Below are 18,574 nucleotides of genomic sequence, written 5' to 3' on the forward strand. Positions count from 1 at the left end.
TAATACAAGGCTGGTCTTTGGGAAATTTATATGTTTTAAAAATATTATAATTAAAAATATTTTCAAACTCTGTGGATAAAGAATCTGTGGAAAAGGAGGGCCAATGGTATATACATTACTACTGATCTGTAGAGGATGTGTTAAAATAAAGCACAAATGAGTAACTATCTCACAGGAAAAGAATCCTTTAGGTCAGAAAAGTGAAATTAATTTGTTGCCTGTCTGAGAACTGAGTAAGGCATAGAAACATGCCCAGTAAGAACTGTGGGGAAAAGGCCCTGTTTCTTCCAAGCAATCTAGGACTGCATCTGCACTGCAGAAATAATCCAGTCTGATACCACTTTTAACTTTTAAATAAAGCTTATTATTATTATTAACTGCCATGGCTCAATACTATGGAATTCTGGGAACTGTAGTTTGTTGTGGCACCAGAGCTCTCTGACAGAGAAGGCTAAAATCTCAAAAAGTACAATTCCCAGCATTCTACAGCACTGAGCCACAGCAGTGAAAGTACAGTGGTACCCCGGGATACGAAAGCACCGCCTTACGAAATTCCTGGGATACGAAAAAATCCCATGGGAAAAAACTGTTCCGGGTTACGTTTTTTTTTTTCGGGTTACGAACGCCGCGGCGGAACGAATTAATTTTGTAACCCGAGGCACCACTGTAATGTCAAAGTGCATAATATCTGCAGTGCGTATGCAGCCGGTGTGGCACAAGCAATTAAGAGGGAGGACTAGTAAAACACTAGTGATTCAGTAGCATTCGTAGATTTGTTTGTAAAGATAATAAACATTTTCACTTACTCTTGGCATCCTCCAACAATTCCTATTCGTCCATCTTGGCCTTTATGCTTTTTGGCAGTTAGAGGAGGAATAATGTTTCGCACCAACTGAAATATATTCTCCATTTCCTTCATTGAATGAGTTTTATGCATTGAAAAAGTTCTTTCTATAACTGAAAAAAAAAATTCATTACTTCAAATAGGAACTTTTCAAAACATGAATATAACATGAATTTAAATTAAAATACTAAATAATCTTTGTTGTTGTGTGCCTTCAAGTTGTTTCCAACTTATGGAGACCATAGGGTAAGTCTATCATGGAATTTCTTGCCATGTTTCTTCAGAGGCAGTTTGCCCTTGCGATCCTCCCAGTGGGTTTACATGGCTGAATCAGGATTCAAACTCTGGTCTCTGGAGTCACAGAGCAAGGCTCATACTACTACACCACATTATCTCTCTATATCTGAATTAACTTGATGGCCCGGTTTACACTTCATAGCTCATTATTCAAGAGTTCCATGTTACCAGATTACTCCCACTTGTAGCAGGAACTGCTAAACAAACTTTTGATCCATGGATTGTTTAACTTGACAAGAGCCAGCATTCTGGTTTCTTCCTCTCCCAATAAGCCAGAGAAGACCAGATGGATGAAACAAGCTAGAGCACTGGCTCCTGTAAGGTCCAGAGGTCATGCTAAATAAACCATGGTCATGCCAAATAAACCCAATGCAAGTGGGAGCCATTAGCCAGTGTGCACTAGTATGGAGGCTCATCCCTAACGAGTAAAAATTCTTCCTCATTCCTCTTCTTCCAACACCCACTTTATGTTATGCAGACATCCCAACACCCACACAATCCCACTCATTACTAACAGTATTTAAGTAAATCTTATGAGTTTCTCTTTATTGGATTTTTTTGCTGAATGATGTTCCGCACCATCACCACCTAAGCAAGCAGTTATAATAGAATTTCTGAATGTAGAAGGAGATCGCATTCAGGCATCACCTTTCCACATTCCTAAAATGGGCAAAATCAAATGCTTCTGGAAGCATGTGAAGAATTCTAGGAAAATTCAGGTTCCCATAGCATCCTTTCCTGAATGTATAGAACCTGATAGCTCATATCAATTACGTGGCAGTCCTAGTCAAGTGAGAGGCAGGGTGATGTAGTGGTTTGTGCACTGGACTATGCATGGCTCTGGACCAGGGTTCAAATCCCATTTCAGCCATGTAAATAAACCCCACTGGGTTACTTTGGGCAAGTCATACGCTCTCAGCCTCAGAGGATGGCAGTGGCAAACCTCTAAAGAAACTTGCCAAGAAAACCCTGTGACAGGGTTGCTTTAGGGTCGCCATAAGTCAAAAACAACTTGAGGGCACACAACAACCTTGTCAAATATTCTGCATATTTGAATTTTAGGAAACAGAAGTATCTCAGTTCCTTACACAGACCCACATGTGTCTACAGTGTGCCTGAATCATACATGGGCACAGCTTTCAGCATATGCTGAAAGCCGAGTTGGGAAAAGGGGCAGCGTGCCCCATAAGGGGTAATGGTGCGCCCCCCATGGTGCACATGCACCGTCACATGCATGAACCCCATTCATTTAAATGGGGCTTCAGCATACGTGGGATTCCCTTTACATAGCAGGGGTCCGGAACGAATCCCCTGCATAAAGGGAGGGCGGACTGTATTTAGAATTAAATCCCACTGAATTCAGCACTTACTCCAAGGTAAATGAATATTAGATTTTAGCCTCAGCATCATTTGAAATGGCCTCATCATATAGGAGTCATTTAGGAAAGATATTGTAGACATGTAGGCTGGAAATTTTAAGAACATTAATAGTGCCAATTAAGTTTTGTACTTAAATTGGATTCTGCTGCCTAAATCAATAATGTCACCGAACAAACACCCACAAGCATCCTTATTTGTCATAACCTACTCACTAGCTATGTCAAAAAGGCAAAGTGGGGTATAATAACGCCATATGGAAAGTATCCCTCTCCCTCCCCATCTCTCCAATTTCACTTGTTGAGAGCCAATTTTCACAACAGAATTCAATTAACTCATACAACTGGAAGAACAGCACTGATCTTACTGCTGTTAAGCTTGGGCTGGGGTTTCAACCACTTAAATCTCTAACTGCAAATCAGAAAAGGATTAAAATTGTCTCAGCTCACTTTTAGGAGAAAAAGCACTGGCTTTTTAAGTCACTCGTGGGTTTCATTTCAAGGTCCAAAAGTGAATAAATTCAAGTCAAGCAATGCAAAGTTAATCCTCCATATTTCTGAAGCCTTGATAATTAATCTTCTAAATGAAAGTTCAAATTATACAATTAATTGCTGTCAAATTGAAGTTCTTCATTAACGTATCTGTTGAAGCACAACCAACGTACTTTTAAAACAACCAAATTATGCTTAGTTGTCACAATCAGAGAAATCTGACAAGGGCCATTAAGTATCTGTAGCGGGGGAGTGAGCATACATGACAAAGTCTATAGGGGGAATAAACCCTCCTGACAGATGGACAGTAAAACACTTATGGAAATCCCACAGATTCTGTAACTGTAAGTCTAACAGCTGGATAGAGGCATCAAGAATTTTACTAGAAATGCAATAGATAAATAACCTAAGCTTATGCTTTGCATACTTTACTTAGTAAATATAGTCCTCTTCCAACATTACACAGACACCTTAGCATATTTTATTCTGCTTGTGATCTTTTTATGTTTTGTAATAAAAAAGGGTTTATTACTCCCATGACGAATAACACCTGTTAAATCCATGCTGGATCTCTTCAGGCTTCCAGTAATGATGGCACAAACTGCATGGATACATTGAGATCTTTCTAAACAACCACAAGAATGAAGACCTTGCACAAAAGGATATACACTAACATGAATAAATGTTAGACCTTACAAAGTGCTATATGGAAAATTGTATTCCATGGATCTGATCTCAAAAGAATGTAACTACCTAGACAAATCAGTGATATCCCTTGACTGTGAGTAGTCAGAAAAAGTAGAAACAGCAACACTGCTGCTACTGCCATCCCCATTCTTCCTTTGTACATACAGAACTGATGGCCTTTAATCCATATTCAAGTCCATTTTCTAAAGAATTATAGCTTTTCTTACCATTTCCCCTAAACTGAAGAGGTGGTCCCTGGAAAGATGTCACTGCTCCCTGGCAAGTTTCCAGGAAAGAAAGAAATAACGGTACCCAATTGGCACAAATTTAATCTGCCCCGTGGCATATCAGACAATACCCATCACTGGTCGCCACATCGGATAGCCTGAGAAGCACTGCCCTAAACTACTGAGTTTGCCAGGCATTGGCATAAATTACTATTCAAATATGCTGGGAAGTACAGCTCCACATTTTCTCGGCCCAGAAACAGATGAAAGGCCCTCTCTCATCCCAACTTCCACTGCCCCAGCCTTGAAGAGAGAGAAGAAAAGGCAGTTTATGCTGGAACTGATACCCTCTGCCACCCTCTTTCCTTGTATGTTGTTTCTTTAGATTGCAAACCTGAGGGCAGGGGACTGTTTTTTTCTTATAAATCATTATGTGCAATGATGGGGACATATAAATAAATGCAGTCACCCCTCCAAGTCCATGGACTTGAAATCCACAGACTTGGAAATGCGCAGAGGGGCAACCGCCATTAACACAAATGGGGTGTGCACCTGTGGCTATGGGGCTTGAATATGCACACACTTCAGAACTCGCAAGGGGGAGTCTGGAACGGATCACCGCGAGCTCCAAGGGCCAACTGTAAATGATGATGATAACAATAATAATACATAATTCGCACTATAGATTAGATAAAATGATTGGAAAATCAGTTTGATATAAGCCTTTGAGGCTCAAAAGCAAACTCCAGTGTACAGTGGTACCTCGGGATACGAAATACCCAGGTTACGAAATTTTCGGGATACGAAAAAAATCCCATAGGAAATAATTGTTTCGGGTTACGAATGTTTACTCGGGTTACGAAAAAAATTTTTGGTGCTTTTTTCGGCTTTTTCGCACGAAACGCGGCTTTTCCCCATTAGCGCCTATGGCAATTCGGCTTACGAAGGCTTTTCGGGTTACGAAAGCGGCCGCGGAACGAATTAAATTCGTAACCCGAGGCACCACTGTATCCAGAATATATAATGAAACCATTTCCCATGTAGATTAGTTACATATGTCAGAGAAGGCAGTTTAAACACTTGGAAGAGGATGACTTATTCAGTACCACAATCATTCAATATATGCTTCTTCTATCATAGTGAGTACAGAACCAGGGGCTGGCACCTTCTCCACATTACCTACTTCATAGTGATTTACTCTCTGTCCAGTGAGACTTAGTTCTAATTTATACTGCAGAAAAAAAATGCAGTTTGACATCATTTTAACTGCTATTGCTGAATTTTGGAATTTGTAGTTTTGGAAGAGAATTAGCCTTCTCTGTCAGAGAGCTTTGGTGCCACAACAAATTACAAATCCCAGGATTCCATAGGATGGAGCCACAGCATTTAAAATGGTGAAAAACTGCATTATTTCTGCAGTGCAGATTAGGACTTACTCACTAATAGGCATGTTTAGGTTGTAAAGTACAGAATACACACACACACACACCATACAAACTGGCTTCTCAATCAGGAGACAGTAACTACAAGAGGTTGAGGAAGCAGACTGCTCCCCCGTCCCCTGTAGGATCTCTGGAGGACCACACCATCCACCATCATCCTTCACCCCCTCTTCCAGTTTAGAGGACTGGGGAAAAAAAGTATTTGTTCAAATTACCCAATACAGCAGTGATTCCCAACCTGTGGGTTGGGACCCCTTTATGGGTCGAACGACCCTTTCACAGGGGTTGCCTAAGACCATTGGAAAACACATATTTGCATGTAGCAATGAAAATAATCTTATGGTTGGTGGTCACCACAACATGAGGAACTGTATTAAAGGGCCACGGCATTAGGAAGGTTGGGAACCACTGCAATACAGTATTCCATGCTGGGGGCGCACTATTGGTCATTTCACCACATTTTCACATATTTTTGCTCTCCCCTAAGAAAGACCTGTATAAGCTGCTTTTCCACCCTGATCAAAACAATTATTACACCTGAGCTTGAAAACAGCAACAGAGCAAAGATGGAAGCAGGTATTTGTACTGTATTCGGAATAGCAAGATAATAAGTATATAAAGTATATATAGTATATATAACATGCAATACTACTGTCATCAACAACAATATGGAACTGGGTGGGAATGTGAAACCTGCTTCAAGCCTTGTGAGGGAGACAGATGGACCAAACAGCACTTGCACATGCACAACACACATCCAAACTATTTTCAATATATATTCAGGCACTTCTGTGACATACTAAGGTCCCACAACTACTGGTTTCTTATGGTAAAGGGTCTATGACATTATAAAGTCTGAATTCCCTGCCTTCCTGATAAAAACTATGATTACTGTACTGCAATATCATATAAATGAACTAAGGAAGCTATGGTACCTAAAGACAGCTTCAGGACCACATTTTTAACTGCACTCGAGTGTAAGTTTATTAACCAGAAAATGAGTTCAATTCTCAAGCCACAATTACAAAATTTTATTTCTGTGAAATCTTGCATTCCTTCCATACCAGAGAAATTGAAGATTTAACAGAAACAAAATTAAAAATGTCTCATGACTCAAAATTCTGTTGGTCAGTTACAAATGAATAACCTAGAATTATGTGCTCATGACCCTTTCAATCCCTATGAAGTCCCTTGAAGGGGATACAGAGACCATGGAAGTCGCCCAATTCTCACTTACTAGGCAGCAGATGCTGCAAGCAATGATCAGAGCTTATGATCAGTAGAATACCTAAAATATTTATTTTAATTGCTACTAAAGCAGCAAATCCCATGTACAGAAAAGGAAAAAAATGTGAACATTATATGCAAAATCCTTGAAAACCTTCTAAAATTATTTTACCACTATTTTAACTATCCTTTGTAACTGCCCATATGGATGCGCTCTACTGCAGAAACTATTAAGAGAAACTATTAATTCCAAAACAACAACAAAAGACTAACCATCAAGCCATGTGGTTTTTATTATCAAAATAAACAGAATGGCCCTTTTAATCCACTACAGTTATAACTGGTTGCTCTACATAGTTTTAAAAACCTGAGCCATGCAAATGTTTAAGCCATTGCACTCTACCCCACAGCAATTCTGTAAAACAACAGAACCTTAAAACAAATCCTATGTGCAAGAAAACCTTTATAATCCCAGCTGAATGCGTTCATTCATTTTGCAAACCCAGAACGTCCCAAGATTAATTTTGCCGATTTTGGGGGATTTTACGACCAATGGGCACACAAATCATAACTATCTGATGCAGACAATGTTTATGCAATAGAGTCAAGTACCTATAGGTGGAGATAAAGTTGTCACAGAATTATAGTTAAAGTTATCTCCATAGGATCGGTGATTTGATCTCTGTGAAGGATTGCTTGGTGCGTACTGTGACCTTTGTGATACCGTAGAGGAAATTCCTGATAACATCTGTCCCAACATCTGCAACATCTGGAGCTCCCTAGCATGCTCAGCTTCACGTCGTTTTTCCTCAGTTTTAAGTCGCTGCTCTTCATATGTGTAAAACTTCTCTTCAGTATCCATGCTTTGTTGCAGAAATCTCTCCATCATTTTGTCCAGTGTTAAATTTGCATGCCGTTTTTTTGATCTTTTAGCCTGAGATAATAAGGGTGGTGCATTGGTGTGAGCATTAATTTGCTTAAAACCTAAAACAAAAGCAAATGTGTTAGTTTTTCACATTCTGAATAACTATACTTAAAGGATGTTAAGTGTGAAACATGTCTAATTTTACATTGATAGAAATTCCAATTTAGCAACAAGTTTGTATATTTTAAGCCTGTTATTTCAAAATACATGATCTGTTACTTTAAACCATATAGTAACCCTGCTCAGCTTATGTGCTAAGGTTTTTTCAGGCACTACTTTTGTATTGTTATATTGGACAAAATAGTAAGAATTGAAAAATGTGCCTATATTATCTCTCCAAGGACTTGAAAGCTTTGTATCAGGTTCGTGATTCAAATGCAGCAGCCCGGCTAATTACAGGGACAGCGAGGTCCGAACATGTAAACACCTATTTTAAAATCTCAACGTTGTGCTGCCAATTGTTTTCCTGTCCCAGTACAAAGTGTTGGTTATCACCTTTAAAGCCCTAAATGGCTTGGGCCCGGGTTACTTGAGGGAATGCCCCCCCCTCCCCCCCCCCCCCCCCCCCCCCGCACACTCAGATCTACAGGAAAACCCTTACTTAGCTACCCTAAGGTGAGACTGGCGATCACACAACAAAGGGCATTCACAGCAGTGGCACCTTCTCTATGGAATGCCCTACCGGAAGAGATTCGCCTCAGTGGAACGGTGGCAGCCTTTAAGAAGGCCCTAAAGACTCATCTCTTCCTACAAGCCTACCCTCCCAATTCCGTCTGAGACCATCTCCCCCCCCCCCCCCCCCCTTGATAAATAGTAATTCATGGTTTAATAGTTTTTTTTGTTTTTTAATATGTTTTTAATCTTGTTTCAATTCACTTCTTTTAATATGTATTTAGATGTGGATATTTAATTGTTCTTAATGTTTGTTTTTAACGATATTGTACACCGCTTTGATCGTAGGAAAAGTGGTTAACAAATAAACAATTTATTATTTATTTATTATTAATAATCAGATAAAGGATTCTTTAATTAGGATGCAATCCATTTATTAGAGTATAACCCCCCACTGCACACAGTGGGACTGACCTCTGAATAAACACACACAGGAGACTGCATAGCTAGGGTACTTTAAAAATATACATGCATTAAATCATCTAAGTATTTAAATTAAGTTTTCACAGTGTTTTGTTGGAGTATTGCAGATAATTATCTAATTTGCAGTTTTAATCACCTACTTCTAATCTGCATAACAAAGGGTGCTACTGTAAACGTTTCTCCTTTGGTATTATTTATATGTAAAATTTCGTTCTAAGTGTGAGTCAATTGGCTTAGGGGTGTCAGCTTTTGAAACCAGATTTATGAGGAGATAGGAACAGTTTAAAAAAAACTTCAAGAGTGCGTGCAACTTTTTTAAAAATAGAGATATACATGTACAAATGGTAAAGAGATCAGTACATACACTGTATTGCTCCTTCTATATAAAATGCATTTAAATTTATTTGTGTAAGTGATCTGGCAAGATATGAAGAGACAAATCAAGATTTTGTTTTTCCTGAAAGGATCAGAGGTTGAGCTGAGGGCCCTTTGTCTGGCCTGGGAACCCCAGTAAATCTCTGATCTCTTGATTGTGTGATGTGTGAATGGCACAATGCCTTCTGAATTGTGCAGCAGTACTATGAAAGAATGCTGGAGCACATGAAGAGAATGTCTCTCAAGTGTCACAGTGCTTTTAGTCTTGTTGCTAATGTGTAACACTTGAACATGCAGCTGATGCTCCCTGGTTATGTTCCTTGGGGCAATTATAATATAAAGCAATGGGAATTCATTAAAAAAAATAAAGCCTATCTAGCAGTATCGAACTAAGAGGCATTAAATAAATGCTAACAAGAGCCTAGTTTAGAGCAGAACATTTCCAAAGGGATGATGAAGAAGTGCCCCCCTCCCATTTGCCCAACTTAAAGTTGTGTGCAACTGGAAATGTGAGCAGTGGTGATGGTGGGGACTGCCTTCCTTTGTCTAGACAGGAACAAAGGGGAGGGGCGCGGAAAGAGAGGTCAATGCAGTAACATTGCAATTTCCTCCCTCAGGTGCACATGTGTAGTGACACGCAGGCGACGACAAAAACACACTGTCCATAAACTGTCCTACTAACAAATACCTAGCTGTGCCAATCAGGAAAATCAGTATGCCAAGGGATCTTGCAGCACCTTTGAGACTAAGGGGAAAGGGGTGGCATGAAGCCACCCCTGAGAAAGCCAGATTGGGGCCGCAGCAACCACTCGCTGCAGCCCCAATCTGCCTTTTTGTGCTAGCAAAAATCCATTTTTCCTGCCCTGCCGTAGCTTTACAGCACTCCTATGGTGTCTAAATGCCGCTGGAGCACCCAGAAGCCGGCCCACATGTGGGCAACTGGATGGTGGGAAGCCGGCTACCAGGCAGCTTCAGAGCATGCGGCATGAAAACACTGTGCTCTGAAGCTGATCAGATGGTGGCGCAAAGGAACTGTCTGTTTCACCCCTAAATGGAAGAAAGCACCTGGTAGCATGAGCTTTGGTAGGCTTCAGCCTACTTCCTCAGATGCATAACTCCCAAATGAACACCTTTGTTTTTTGGAGGGCAAATCCTCCTTGGTGTGCAAAAGCATACATGTTTAGTCAGTGCAGAAGTATACATGTTTAGTCATTAGTGTATTCTGGAGGTCAAATCTGCCTCAGTGTGCAGCTTGGTTAGTGCAAATCACCCCTCTTTAGTCCAGAGTGTATTTTGAGAGGCAAATCCCCCTTAGTGTGCAAAATCATATGTGTTTAGTCCAGAGGGAGTTCCCCTGAATACAAGGATTGCAAGTGAAGTACATTGGTTAAAACTGAGGATTTTACTATGCTCAGAAGTTAAAAATTATAGTACTGAGAGCAAAGGTTGCCAGGATGATGGAATTCAGGTCATATCAAATCCTCTGTTTCAGAATGTAAACAATTTGGAAATGGGTCCTAACTTAAGTTTCTAACCCAAATAAAAGGAAGTACTGAAAGAGTCAGTTTGGTGACAGTGAAACAAAACATACAGATAAAAGATTGTGTGATGTGTCACCCACGAGGGATAGGAGACGTCTGCTAGGACACCCAATGAATATACAGGGGTGTAAATGTTTAATTCAAATGTAACCAATGAAAAGTGATTTGTGGTTCTCTTTGTTCAAAGTACTGTGGAAGCTGGGTTCACTTTGGAGTCGGGGTCCCAGTTAATTTGGGTGATATTTCATACCAGGAACAGCTGCAGCAAAAAATTAAACATGTTTCCTTTCCAATCGGTTCCTTGGTCTCCCTGCTCTTTGGTTTTAAATTACAGTCATCCCTCCATATTTGTGGCTTTGATCAGTATGTTCTCTCTAGGAATATCAGGTCCTCTAATGCAACTCCATGGTCAACTTTAATCGAAAATTGCACCGAAAGACCTAAAGATTTCTAGAGAGAACACTCTACTAGGCCTTTGTAGCTCCTCCAGAGCCATTCTATGGCCAGTGACGGTCGGGCATTGACCACAGAGTTGCTCTGGAGGACCTAGGGATTCCTAGAGGGGTGTCATCTCAGGTTAAAAAAAGAGGGTGTTTTTGTTATTTGTGGCTTTTTCTTGCTAGTGTGATAAACTCCTTAGTGTGCAAAAGCATTCCTGTTTAGTCAGGAGTCTATGTATTGTGGAGGACACTGAGAAACTGGAGCCATGTGTCCAAATGAGGGCGACAAAAATGGTGCAGGGTCTGGAAACCATGCCCTCTGAGGAACGACTTAGGGAGCTGGGGATGTTTAGCCTGGAGAAGAGAAGGTTAAGAGGTGATATGATAGCCCTATTTAAATATTTGAAGGGATGTCATATTGAGGAGGGAGCAAGCTTGTTTTCTGCTGCTCCAGAGACTAGAACACAGAGCAATGGATGCAAGAGATTCCAGTTCAACATTAGGAGGAACTTCCTGACAGTCAGGGCTGTTCGACAGTGGAACACACTCCCTTGGAGTGAAGTGGGGTCTCCTTCCTTGGAGGTCTTCAAACAGAGGCTGGATGGACATCTGTCACAAGGGATGCTTTAATGGAGAGTTCCTGCGTGGCAGAATGGGGTTGGACTGGATCAGGGCCCTTGAGGCCTCTCCCAACTCTTTGATCCTATGAGGGCAACCCTTCCCTTAGTGTGCAAAAACATGCAAGTTTAGTAGGTGCAAAAGCGCACCTCTTGAGACCGGAGTGTTATTTTGGGAGGCAAACCCTATTTAGTATGCAAAAGCATGTGTGTTTAGTCCAGAGGGAGTCCCACTGAACACAGGGATTGCAAGGCTTGGCCTCTAGGGCTTGGGAAGGGAGGGGGGTCAAGAGGTTGCAATTAAATCAGGAGCTAGTGGGGGGCTCTGAGGCGGGCCCCCCCAACACACGCAGCCCTTCCTTCCTTCCGAAGAAGAAGACCCACCTTCTCCGGGGGGCAGCGGGATGGCGAAGGGCGGGCATTCCACCTTGATGGCCCCGTGGTGCCCTGCGTAGGAGGAGCACTCCCCGGCGGGGTCTCCGTGGAAGGGGTCCCTTGGAGGGGGGGACTCCGCCTCGCCCCCTTCCTCCTCCTCGTCGTCCTCTTCCTCGTCCTCCTCCTCAGCGCCGCGAATGAGGGCCCCATGCGGGTGGCTCCCGCTCCCCCCTCCTCTTCCTCCCCCTGCGATGGCGGGGCTCAGGCCCTGCTCCCCGGGGCCCGCGGCGACGGCGGTGCCGGCGCTGTCTGCGGCGAGGCCCGGGAGCCTGGCCCGGAGGACGCGGTCCATCTCGTCGTAGTACTTGCAGATCTTCCTGGCCAGGCCGCCGTTCTTCTGGAGCCCCTCTCGGGCCTGGAAGTACTGGCGCTTGAGGCCCTTGATGCGGATGCGGCACTGCTCCGGGGTGCGCTCGAAGCCCAGCTCGGCCAGGCGGCAGGCCACCTCCCGGTAGACATGGCTGTTGCGGAAGTTGCCGTCCAGCGCGCTCTGGACGCCGGACTCCCCCCAGATCTCCAGCAGCGCCCGCGTCTCCAGGTCCGACCACAGGAAGCCCCGCGTGTTGGGGAGCATCCTGGCCGCGGACGCAAAATGGCCGGCACCCGCCGCCCTCGAACGGAGCAGGGGCGGAATGGCGGGCGGGCGGGCGGGCGCCGGGGCCACCGAGGCCGCTACGTCTTCTGGAGGAGCGGCGGCTGAGCCTCCTCCGCTGAGGCGCCCGGCCCAGGCCTCATCCCTCCCTCCCTCGCACGCCGCCCTCTCGCTCTTGACCAAGGCAGACACACAAAGGGCGCCTCAGCGGAGCCGAAGCCGCAGCCCTTCCAGCCGCTCCCTCGCCTCAGGCGGCGGCCACTCGACGGCAGGCGCCCCTTGTCGCCTAGGCCCCTGCTCAAGCGCCATGCCCCGGAGGCCGCCACTAGGCGGCGCGCGCGCCCCCTCCCTCCCTCCGCCAAGGAAGAAGGCCTGCTGCTCTTCAGGAGGGCTTTTGGACTCCAACTCCCACAATCCCTGGCTATTGGCCGACGTGGCTAAGCCTTCTGGGAGACGAAGTCCAAAAAACCTACTGGAAGGCCTGAGTTTCGGGATCACTCGCAGTGCTCTTTACGGTATTTTGGCACTCCAGCCCCCACAATCCCTGGCTATTGGCCGACGTGGCTGAGGCTTCTGGGAGATGAAGTCCAACATTTCTTAAACGCGCACGCAGTTTGGGGGAGGGGGGCACTGCTCTGAAATACCATTTCTGCAAAGGGGCCTCTGAGTCACACCGCAGGAATAATAACCCAGTCTGAGACTGCATTAACTGCCCTGGCTCGATGCTAGGGAATTCTGGGAACTGTAGTTTCGTGAGACATTTAGCCTTCTCTGACTGAGAGCGCTCTGGTGGCACAAGAAACTACGCTTCCCAAGAATCCCTAGCACTGAGCCAGGGCAGTTAAAGCGGTCTCGAACTGGATTATTATTTCTTCAGTGTGTTTTGGACCTTAATTGTGTGTTTCCCTGCTAGATATGGGTCTACTCAGCACTGCAAAGCCCTGCAGTTTGACACCATGGCCATGGAAGCCTGGGATTTGTAGTTTGTTGTGGCCCCAGAGCTCTCCGACAGAGAAGGCTAGATATACAAAACCACAAGTCTCAGAATCCCATGGCACAGAGCCAAGGCTGCTGAAGCGGTTTCAAACTGCATTGCTTCTGCAGTGCAGATTAGAGCTTGATGCGCGACTACTTCTTTCGCACAAGAGCTTTCCACCTGCCCTTGGCCCCCAACACAACATATTAAAATACAAAACACAACTAAAAACACATAAACCCACAGTTAAAATGCAACACTTTAAAATCATTAAAATATACTCAGAGTACATTTACAATTAAAAAGTCAAGTTTTAAAATTGACTGGCCAGGCCTGCCAAAGGAGATACGTCTTTAATGCTGTTTTAAAAGCAGTCAGCGTTTTCAGCTGTCACATCTCTTCCTTCATTTCCCAAAGGACACAAAGAAACCTTTGCAAGCCTTGTACCGTGTGAAGCTTTGGCTGCCCATAGCAAGAGAAGGAAAGGATACCTTTTTAAATGTCAGCCGCCTTGGGTCCCTTTGGGCAGAAAGGCGGCATATAAATTAAGTAAATAAATAAATACCTTTACAAAGTGCCTCTCAAGCTACCTGATGTGTGTGAGTGGTGGCAACCGTTCCTTGCCTCCTCTGCAATTTGGACCCACGGCTACAATTATTTTCTTTTCAAGAAACTTGCCAGGAACAGACAAATGATGTCTCTGTGGACCAGTGCCAATCCTTGGACCAACACTCTTAGTAACACTGTTTCAAATCTCCCGCTACAATGACTGTGGCCTCATCTGCACTACAGAAATAATGCAGTTTGACACTGCTTTAACTGCCATGGCTGAGTGCTGTGGAATGCTGGGAACTGTAGTTTGTTGTGGCACCAAAGCTCTCTGACAGAGAAGGCTACAAATCTCAGAATTCCATAGCACTGAACCATGGCAGTTAAAGTGGTGTCGAACTGCACTATTTCTGTAGTGCAGATGCAGCCTGGGCTGAATTTAAAATATGAGATGGCAGTGGAGGGGGATGTCCTTTTATTTATACCAAGAATAAAAACAGCACGTTGCCGCTTTACGTGAGAATTCAAAAATAAAACACCCCCATGTAATAATAATGAGGAGGATGGGCTCATAATAAACTGCCAAAGCACTCTAGTATTTCTGTTCCACCCAAAGTACACAAAATACACACCCAAAGCAAACTGTTTGTGTTCTTCTATTTGCTAATTCCCAGTCGGCTTTCAACAGCAACCACAACAGCTACACAACTGTAGCAAAAACACCTTTAAACCACATGTACTTTGTACAGCAAACCTGGTTGCTGCCCTCTTCTCCAGCAGGCAATTTAGAGGTCTATTACAGCTCAAGACTACTGCTAATATTTTGCATTCAGTTAGCAGTAAGCAAGTGAAAGGGAGCTGTTATGCAGTTCCTGCCAGAGGGCTTTCTAGGCCATATATATATATATATATATATATATATATATATATATATATATATATATTAGTCATGAATTATAGAATCACAGAACTATAAAGTTAGACTTGGCTGTGGAGTCCAAATCTCCCCTCCCTCAATGCAGGACCTGCAACTACACTATCCCCATTCCCCAGTAAGTAGCTGCCCAACCTCTTTTGGAGGAAGCCCAGAGAAAGAGACCCCACCATCTCTCTGAGTCATTGGTCCCATGGAGAAATCAACCAATTTTCTGTATCTGTGAAATAGGTCATGCCACTTGCCTTCAAGTCCTTTCCAACTTATGGTGACCCCTAAGGTGAGCCTATCACAGGGTTTTCTTGGCAAGATTTGCTCAGAGGGGGTTTGCCATTGCTTTCACTGGAGGCTGAGAGAGTGTGACCTGCACAAGGGCACCCGCTGGGTTTCATGGCGGAGCAGGGTATCGAACCCTCATCTCCAGAGTCGTAGTCCAACACTCAGAGTACTACACCGCATTGGCTTTCATGAACTGCATCCAGAGATAGCCTGCTCATTACTTGCAGTAATGTTTAATGGACCCAGTTCACTGATACGCCCAGCATTAATCATGGTGTACTGAAGCCAACTTATATTTGGGTCAAGCCTTTCCTGGGAAACCTTTCCTGGAATTGAGAGTGGGTGGTTTGTTCTGTGGGTCAAGGGCTGTCTGTCATATCTGGAGGTGAGCATAGATTCAGGGCCTCCAGAGAAAAGACTGGAGTATTGTTTCATGCTCCGACAGATAACAAATCCTTAACTCTTCATACATATATATCCCACATATTGTGAGAGCCACATGGTGGGCATTATTTTAAGGCACTGTCTGTAGCATATTATACAGACCTGGCATATTATAAATATGTAGAGCAGCGTGGTGTAGCAGTTTGAGCACTGGACTATAACTCTGGAGACCAGGATTCGAATCCCAGCTCAGCCATGTAAACTCACTGAGTGACCACAAGCCAGTCACAGTCTCTCAGCCTCTGAGGATGGCAATGGCAGACCCTCTCTGAAGAACCTTGCTAAGAAACCCCCAGGATTGGATCGCCGCAGGCAGGTAACCATGTGAAGGCACACAACGACAATGTGAGAAACACACACATGCACAAACATAGATATATCTGAGAAACATTTATAACATGGTATTTATAACATAGGTATTTACAGCATAACACACCAGGTGCTATATATGAATCTGCTTGAGCTGGGTGCTACAAACACTTCCCTGGAAATAAAGTACAGGTAATGCCCACTACACCCAACATAACAAATATGCGTAGCACTGTGTTGTGCATTTTTCCCTGCCTTTTTAACTAACAATAGAATAGAAAACCCATCCTCACCTAAATGCATCAGTCAATCCTTTCAGCAAGCAAAGGCAGGTCGGCTGCAAGGAAACAGCCCAAAGAAGAAGATTCCCTTTAAGGGTCCCCTAAGGGAAGGTTGACCAGGGGTCCTCCTTTTCCAGGTCCTGTCCTCCATTTCAGCCTCCTGCCAACTCCAAAATGTCCTCCACTTGGAGCATGACCAAGAAGAACAAATGCACATTTCTATGAGTGTTTCTAGCTTTTCTTTTTCCCAATTTGCTCGTGTCCTCCATTTCTTCCCTGGAACGTCCTCCATTTTGCAGTGCCTGTGTCCTCTTTAGGAGGACTCCCCCTGCCTGTATGCCCCCTCCCCTTCTTCCCTGTCTGGAGGGAAGCCATGGACCTGGCCTATGAGCAGGTGCTTCCGTACCTTGGCCATCCTGCTGCAGCCAGAGCACAAGCGCCGCCGAGGCCAATGCCACCACCACCGCGCATGCGCCCCTTCCCCGAAGCATCCCCGCCGGGGCCCTGCCTGGGCCAAGCGCGCGCCACACTGCCTCGCGCTCGCTTACCCAGCCGCCGCAACAGGCTCCAGCGCCCAGCCAAGCCTCCCGCACAAGGCATCGGCGTTCCTTCCGGGTCCGAGAGCCCTAGCCTAGGCCGAAGGGACCCGCCCCCTCCACCACTCTCCCTGACGCAGCCAATCCTGGCCCTCTTCCTCAGTTGATTGACACCTAATGTATATGGGCGGGACGAATGGAGAGGGGGCGGTCCAGAATGTAAACATAGGTGCTGATGGAGGAACACGGCTGCCTCTGTGTGGAAGGTTGCTGCCTTGTTCTTTCCTCTCAGAAAAGGACCCATGGTCTCACCCCACTAACTGACCCTCTCCTATACCACTCCATTGTTGTTGTTGTGTGCCTTCAAGTCATTCCCAACTTAGGGAGACCCTATCATGGGGTTTTCTTGGGCTGCATCCACATTGGAGAGATAACCCACTTTGGCACCGCTTTAACTGCCCTGGCTCAAGGCTATGGAATTCTGGAAGTTGGAAGTTTGTTGTGGGCCCAGAGTGGAAGTCACGCTTCATGGTCGTGCTCAAGATGGAGGATGTTTAGGAATTCCTCCTGGACTGAGGCTTGAAATGGAGGACCTAGCCTGGAAAAGGAGAATATCTGGTCAACCTGGTCTCCAAAGTCCTAGTCCAATGCTCCAACCACTACACCACAATGGCTCCTGATACACACACCTTCCTCCACATTCACATTCACTGGGATTAGGGTCACAGCATGCCTGTGAATGTGGAAAAACAGCAAATAACAAAAACACTATGTTTTTACTTGAGAGAACACCTCTCTAGGCATCTCTAGGCCCTCCAGTGCAACTCTGTGGTCAACATCTGCCAGACATTGACCATAGAATTGCACTGGAGGAGCTACAAATGCCTAGTGGAGTGTTCTCTCTAGGAATCTCTAGGTCCTTCAGTGTGACCTTTGGTTAAAGTTGACCATAGAGTTGCACTGGAGGACCCAGATATTCCTAGAGAGAACATATTAATCAAAACCTGTGAATAATCAAATCTGCAAAAGTAAAAGCTGCAAATATGGAGGGATGAGTGTATGCACACGCACACACACACACACAATCCTCCGTCATGATTTTTGTACTAAGGTTACTCATAAATCATAATCCCCATATATATCACTGTAGGTAACAACAATAGTTGTGACATAACTAGCAGAAGTATAAATTACTATACCACATGCACAGCCGAAATGTATTTACATGTACATAGTTTCATGTGATCAAAGTGAAAATTTGGTAAGATGTGATTTTTTTAAAAAAGGAAAATTAAAAAAGAATAAAAATATTAAAAATTATTTTTTAAAATTAAAAAAATTACAATTTTAATTTTATTTTTTAAAATAAAAACCTAGGGCCTCTCATTTCTCCTCCGACTGAGCTTTCCCCCACTCACATAATCTTTTCAGCATTTTAAAAGGATCCAGGCAAATGCCACAGTCTATTTCTGCCCAAAGGGAAATATTTGGGGAAGGTGTCCCCTGGTGTGCCCCGCAACCCCCTAGTGATGCCCCTGGCTTTCTTATTCAACAAAATTTGTTTGGTACTTAAAGACAAATTGTTAACACACACACACTTTACACTCCCTGGTGCTTGTCCTATTTGTCCAGACTTGCTCTCACCCATTTCAAG

At 44.2% G+C, this 18,574-nt stretch overlaps 1 protein-coding gene across 8 annotated transcripts in view; it reads right to left on the reverse strand.

Annotated features, from left to right (window-relative positions):
• Positions 1–17,063, reverse strand: part of NAXD (NAD(P)HX dehydratase) — a 32,687-nt gene extending 15,624 nt beyond the window's left edge. For 2 of the 8 annotated variants that reach the window (XM_042457484.1, XM_042457483.1), the window contains exons 1-3: positions 11,970–13,326; positions 7,205–7,576; positions 807–957 (exon numbers count right to left, since the gene is read on the reverse strand). In XM_042457484.1, coding sequence (XP_042313418.1) covers positions 807–957; positions 7,205–7,576; positions 11,970–12,594 — 1,148 coding nt within the window. In that variant the 5' untranslated portion in view covers positions 12,595–13,326. The other 6 variants (XM_042457491.1, XM_042457486.1, XM_042457485.1 and 3 more) reach the window with 6 other exon arrangements.
• Positions 17,064–18,574: the final 1,511 nt, after the last annotated feature.

The sequence above is a fragment of the Sceloporus undulatus genome, chromosome 3, assembly GCF_019175285.1.
Source record: "Sceloporus undulatus isolate JIND9_A2432 ecotype Alabama chromosome 3, SceUnd_v1.1, whole genome shotgun sequence".
Lineage (NCBI taxonomy): Eukaryota > Metazoa > Chordata > Lepidosauria > Squamata > Phrynosomatidae > Sceloporus > Sceloporus undulatus.